We start from the raw sequence: 6,375 nt of genomic DNA, 5'->3' as shown, positions 1-6,375 counted from the left end.
ACCCCCCTATTCCAAAGAGGAATCTTGGTTTTTTACTGCTTATGAAACTTGATGTTAAAGCCCCCAGCAAGACCACCACTCCCCTCAGTGGGCAGCCCACCCCATTATCCAGCTGCTCCAAGGCTCAGTCACAGTGTGTCCCTCCTCAATGCAGCTCCTCATTTGAGGACTCCCCTCACGCCTCTCTCTAGCCTCCTCCAGGCTAAACAATCCCTTTTCCTTCAATCTGTCCTTGCAGGTCATGTTTTTCCTGCACCTCTGCTCATTCTCACTGCTCTCCCCTGGACTCCCTCCAGCTCCTTCCCGAGCTGGACAGTTTTCTAGCTGAGGCCTTACCAATATCTAGGAGAATTTTCCAATGTCTGGCAAACAGCACTCCTGTTTATGCATTCCACTGGAGTGTTTGCTTTTCTGTTGTTGCTGTAACAAAATGACTTTTTTGACTCATGTTACACTTTACTGCAACCCCTAGCTTTCCTTCTGAATGCCTGTAGGAATTGCAGCAGATGAAGGATGGAGCTGCTCCCCCTCCTAGGACTCAAGTGCTGAACTCTGGCTCCAACACCTGCTTCCAGACTAAGCTTGAGGCTTTTCTCTGGAATATCCAATAGCCAATATCCAAGGAAATTAGCTCTTTGCAGACCTGCAAGCCTCTTTGGTAACTCAAAGCTCCTCCAGGTATAAGCCCCTCAATGGTCCCCAGTAGCAGAGGCTGGTGAGCAGAGGTTCAGCTCCCCCTGCCCCACCGGAGCCACCTGTGCAGAGGAAAGAGGCTTTGGAGGCTCACTTTGGGTCCCAGCCCTGGGCAGCAAGAGGGGCACCAGCTCCTGAAACAAACCAGGCCTTGCACTCCGCCAGGGAACCAGGAATGCTGGCAACTGTCTCCAACTCACCTCTGGAGATGGAAGGCTGGGAGAGGGAGAGAGCAGCAGCTCCAGCTTCCAGCTATAGCAACCAAAGCAGCAAAAACACCAGGCTAGACATCAGAAAACAGCCTGGGGTTCCTCCACACCATGAGGGACAGCCTGTGCCATCTGATGAAGAGACATTTCTGTGGAATGTAGACAAGGATGACTTTAAGCAAGAACTTCTCTGATATCTGTGTAACAATACTCAGCTTTACAGCGGTTCCAATTTGTGCTGTTCCCTGTAATCCCTGGAAACCAGTGAGCCAGAGCTCTCCTCTTCCCAGGGAGCCTTCAGGCTGACTGATACTCAAGGCTGCTCCCCATGCTGCCATCCAGAAAGCCTCTCCAGGATCCATGTTGTCTGCAGGGCACCACTCCAACCTTGCCCCCTGAGAGGATGACACTGTCTTGCTTCCTCATCTTCCTGGTATTGTTTAGGAAAACATCTCTGTATCCCTCCTACATGGCAGCTGTTCTTTCCAGGTAGGGGAAGAGCCAGATCCTCTGCAGCTCTTGCTACTGAAATACCCTCCTGATGCAGTTCTCATTATCTGATAATTTTTATGCTCCTCAAGTAGAATCTCACTTCTTCCCTGTGGGGGAAGGGTTTAGTTACTTCTTTCCCCCCTGCTAGTCTTAAATTGGAAGGCAAAAGAGGAAAGCCAGAGCAGGAGACCAGTAAGCTTCTGCAGCTGTGCAGAACCCTGTTATTTTAGTTAAACAAATCAGGAGATCTGTTGATGCCGAGCTGGTGTACCCTTACTCTGCAGACATTTCTGTTCTACTTCCAAGTTCAAGGTGTGCTGAACCCATAAACATGTAAGGAGCTTCATGTGCTGAGCACATCCGTGATTAACATGAAGATGATCACTTAAAAAGCGCTTAAAGTATTTGAGTCTTGTCAGGCAATTATGGGATTGAACCTTGACATCTTTGTTCCAGGAAAACATTTCTGCAGATCACAAGTAGCTTCTATCACAGACGGGCTTCCCACACATTATTCCCAAATCTCGGCTGCTCCCAGATTTAGCTTCCCCTCAGAAATGTCAGCTCCGTAACGAGGCATAGAGAACGGAACTGACTTGTGGTTTTCTAGCAAACAATGGATTTCAGGTTTGCTCAGGAGCAGGTTGGTGTTGAGCCCTGCTGTGCTCAGCTGGGTGCTGCCACGATCCAAGCACTGATCAGACTCTGCTTCAGTTCCAGGACTGCCTATCAGACACAGGAGCCAACATGAACGTGGGAACAGCCCACAGCGAGGTGAACCCCAACACCCGTGTCATGAACAGCCGGGGAATCTGGTTGTCCTACGTGCTGGGGATTGGGCTGCTGCACGTCGTGCTCCTCAGCATCCCCTTCTTCAGCGTCCCCGTGGTTTGGACTCTCACCAACATCATCCACAACATGGTAAGGGAGCAGCATGGCTGGCTGGGGTTCCCTGGGCATGGAGAGGTAATCCCTAGCACCAGCTGTTCTTTAGAGAGCAATCTAGTAAAATTCCTGTTGAAGCAATTATTTTCTCTGTATTTCCAAAGACATGGGGTAAATTACTCAATCTCCACCCCTCTGACTGCACCTTTGCCTTTAGGTCATACATTTAAATCCAGCCTAGGTACTGATAAGACAGCAAACATCTGGTGATGCTGCTCTGAGGGGACACTGAATTTGCCTGCAGGGTAGGTCCCTTTGTCACATCCCTCTAAGCATAGGAAGAGCTGAGACAAACCACCCAAGCTGCCTGCTTTTTCATCCAGCTCCTTCCTCTCCTCTGGCAGCTTAAACCATTCTGGGAACAGAAAGGAGAGTAAACACCAGCAATGGCTGCACTTGAAATACATGGGATGCAGCCAAGCACTTGCTGTTTATCTGACTTGTGCTCCTCCACATGAGATCACCTCGGTAATCAGAGCAGGAGCAGCCCCTTGGTGCCTGCAGCTCTCCCAGCAGCAGCCTTTAGCCTTGCTGCTGCCAGGGACAGCAAGTCCATGCTAATCTCCTGATCCCAGCGCTGTAATCTTGCAACCACCTTCTTGGCTCAGGCCCAGGACCTGAAGGAGAGGCCTCACGTGTCAGAGCCAAGCCCGAGTGAGCCTTTCTCCCCAGCTTTCACTGCTTCGTGGAGCATGTGCTGGTGTTTGTCAGCACGACGGCACGTCCCTCTAGTGGAGCGGCGCGCCGCTGCACGCGCCGGCTGCTCCCGAACACTTCCCGGTGCCTGACGCCGTCTTTGTGTGTTTGCCACAGAGCATGTACATCTTCCTACACACGGTGAAGGGAACTCCCTTTGAAACCCCGGACCAGGGGAAGGCGCGGCTGCTGACACACTGGGAGCAGATGGACTACGGGGTGCAGTTCACGGCCTCGCGCAAGTTCCTCACCATCATGCCCATCGTTCTGTGAGTACTGGGAAATCTCCTGATCCCAGCGCTGTAATCTTGCAACCACCTTCTTGGCTCAGGCCCAGGACCTGAAGGAGAGGCCTCACGTGTCAGAGCCAAGCCCGAGTGAGCCTTTCTCCCCAGCTTTCACTGCTTCGTGGAGCATGTGCTGGTGTTTGTCAGCACGACGGCACGTCCCTCTAGTGGAGCGGCGCGCCGCTGCACGCGCCGGCTGCTCCCGAACACTTCCCGGTGCCTGACGCCGTCTTTGTGTGTTTGCCACAGAGCATGTACATCTTCCTACACACGGTGAAGGGAACTCCCTTTGAACCCCCGGACCAGGGGAAGGCGCGGCTGCTGACACACTGGGAGCAGATGGACTACGGGGTGCAGTTCACGGCCTCGCGCAAGTTCCTCACCATCATGCCCATCGTTCTGTGAGTACTGGGAGGGGGGGGCACAGGCTGTCCTGGGAAACAAAACCACCACCTGCTGTAATTGGGTTTCTCTCTCCCTCTGTTTCCCTCCTCCCCAGGTATTTTCTAACCAGCTTTTACACAAAGTACGACCGGATACACTTCATCATCAACACCATCTCCCTTATGAGCGTCCTGATCCCCAAACTGCCTCAGTTCCACGGAGTCCGGATCTTTGGGATCAACAAGTACTGAGCTGTGCAGCTGGAGGGAGTGGAAGAGGAGCAGGGGAGAGGGGGAAGATCCTTCTCTCCCGTCCTGTTTCTTCACCCCATGCACACTGGGATGTGATTTCACAGCAGCTGTTTAACTGCAGTATCCAATAGACACACACCACATGCTGGATCCTCATGCCCAATAAATCTAAACAAGCTCCAGAGTAGAGTTTAGCAGGGAGCAGGACACGCGCCGCTGGATCCGCTCTATCCCAGCAGATACACTGAGACTTCAAGGTACAACAAGGAGGAATTCTGGGGAGGTTTTCATCTCTCCCAGACATTGAACGACAAGGATAGGGATAAGGGGGAAAGCTTTTAGTGCTGGTACTATTGCTGTGGTAAATGCACTTTAAAAATGTATTTCCCTGTCTGAAGGTAGGTTCTTTAAATAATATGTGGGGGAAATTCAAAGGGATACAGCCAGACTGTCCCAGTACTCGATTGTTTCGGGGTTTGAGTTCCAGTTTTGGGCAGGGGAGTAGGAGGAGGAAGAGAAATACAGATTTTTATTTTGCAATCTTTTACGCCACTGAGAAAGCAAGTTCTTTTACTAAAAACAGCACAGGAAGGGATGACCTGCACTTTGACCAAGCTTTCAGTTTTCAGTGATACTATTTGTTCAGGGAAAAGGTCCATAGATCCCAAATCATACTTGTTATTTTCAGCTTGTACTAGAATCTGCCCAGCTAATTCTGCTTCCCACCCCAAACTACTCATTTTTAAGCACAGAGTGCTCAGGTGGGATCACCAGCCAGGGTGAGGGAGCTGCAGGAGAGCAACACTACTGAGCAGCACCAGCAGGATGCAGGGGGGTCACTGATTATTTAGTAGAGAAACAAAATCGCACCTTTTCCTTATCAAGTTACCACCTAAATAAAGCAGGTTTAGATTTCCTGGCTGTGAAGGCTTTCTGCTGTTCAAAGCAATCTAGCTTTCTTTTTAGGCTGTGTGCCAGATGAAATGGGTTTTTTCCCCCCCTCACACTTCCCTGTAAGCTGAGGACAGCCTGGGTTTTTGTTGTCTTAGCGCTTAATATTGTCTCACACTTTTGACAATGGTATAAACATTTTAAACATGCTATTTTTGTTCCTGCATTAGCCAATTCTAGCTTTAGAGGTCATGGTGGATATTGTGGAGTTGTTTGGTGGTCTGAGCATAGGACATGGACAGGGAGCTTCAGGGTTGTGTGTAAGATCTAGCACAACTCTGTGCATCAGTTTGGGCAAGCTGCTTGACTTCTGGACTGCTGCAGAGAAGGGAAGAACTTTTAGTGTCTCTCAGAAGGCTGCTGGGATGCACAGAGGATCATTACTGAAGGTGTTTGACCATTGGAAATATTCTAAGTGAAAAAAGTTTTCAAGAAGGTAAAAGAGTCTGGCTCAAAACCCAAGCGCTGTTCTCCAGAGAGGGAGGTTGGCAGACAGGCAGTTTCCTTGAGGGGGTTAAACCTCTGAACCTCCATGACTTAAAGACAGCTTCTAGAGAAGGTACTATACACCCTAAAGCTTACGGACTCTTTGAGCTACTAGACAATGACTTTGGAAAACAAAAAAATAGTTTAAAAAAATAGAGATATTTCAATCAGCAACATACCTTTGAAATGGCTAAGGAGTGAACAATGTCAGTGCCTGGAATGCTCCCGGGAACGCTGCTACCCTCGGAACTGCAGTGTCCTTCCCAAGATGGCTGGGGCTGGATCGTGGATGCAGACTGTGCTGCTTCACAGACAGGCTGGCCTGCCAGTGGTAAATCTCCAGAGGAAGGAAAACTATTTATTTTGGTAGAATACCAGGGGAAAACAACAACTTTTCTGCAATAGAAACAATCGCTGTATGCTTAAAACCATCGCTCCTACATAGACATATAGTGGTTATTGCTGAGCATGTGCACAGCACACAAAGTCAAAGCAGTTTGGATTTTTTAGCATAGGTATAAATTGAAGGTGGGGCTCAGCTCTGCTGGTTGAAGTGCAGCACTTCACAGTCCCTGAGGGCCCTGGCATTACATATTCTCTGTGCTGTTAACTGACATGATGGACATCTGATTCTACTTTGTTAAATTAAAGTTAGACTGTAAAACAGATGGGATATAAACTTCTCAAAAAGGCAGTTTTTAAAGGATCGAGTCTAAAGCTTCTCATTAGACAAAGCTGTGATTATCATAGGAAGTTTGTCCGATTTACCTTGTTCACACAAATTATTTTAATCACAGGTATTTGTCACATGGCAAATGTCATTCTTTACAACACAGGGATGGCATTTCTGGCACAGAGTAACTGCAGTTAACTTGGATTCATACAATTAATCCAGTCAAGGGAAATATAAATGAGATCTGGAGAAATACATAAAGAAGTGAGAGAGCTGAAGATTTCATGTTAATAATGTGCTGTGTTAAG

The 6,375-nt window shown here is 48.9% G+C and overlaps 1 protein-coding gene across 1 annotated transcript; it reads left to right on the top strand.

The window, feature by feature from the left end:
• Positions 1–2,135: 2,135 nt before the first annotated feature.
• On the top strand, positions 2,136–4,139 carry LOC104398430 (ORM1-like protein 3). Its single transcript, XM_010008576.1, has 3 exons — positions 2,136–2,315; positions 3,153–3,304; positions 3,822–4,139. The coding sequence occupies exons 1-3, from the start codon at positions 2,142–2,144 to the stop codon at positions 3,955–3,957; spliced, it is 462 nt and encodes a 153-aa protein (XP_010006878.1). The 5' UTR covers positions 2,136–2,141; the 3' UTR covers positions 3,958–4,139.
• Positions 4,140–6,375: the final 2,236 nt, after the last annotated feature.

This window comes from Chaetura pelagica, unplaced genomic scaffold (assembly GCF_000747805.2).
Source record: "Chaetura pelagica isolate M959 unplaced genomic scaffold, ChaPel_1.0 scaffold1160, whole genome shotgun sequence".
NCBI lineage: Eukaryota > Metazoa > Chordata > Aves > Apodiformes > Apodidae > Chaetura > Chaetura pelagica.
Note: the sequence above shows the minus strand (reverse complement) of the source record. Positions and strands in the feature narration are given on the sequence as shown.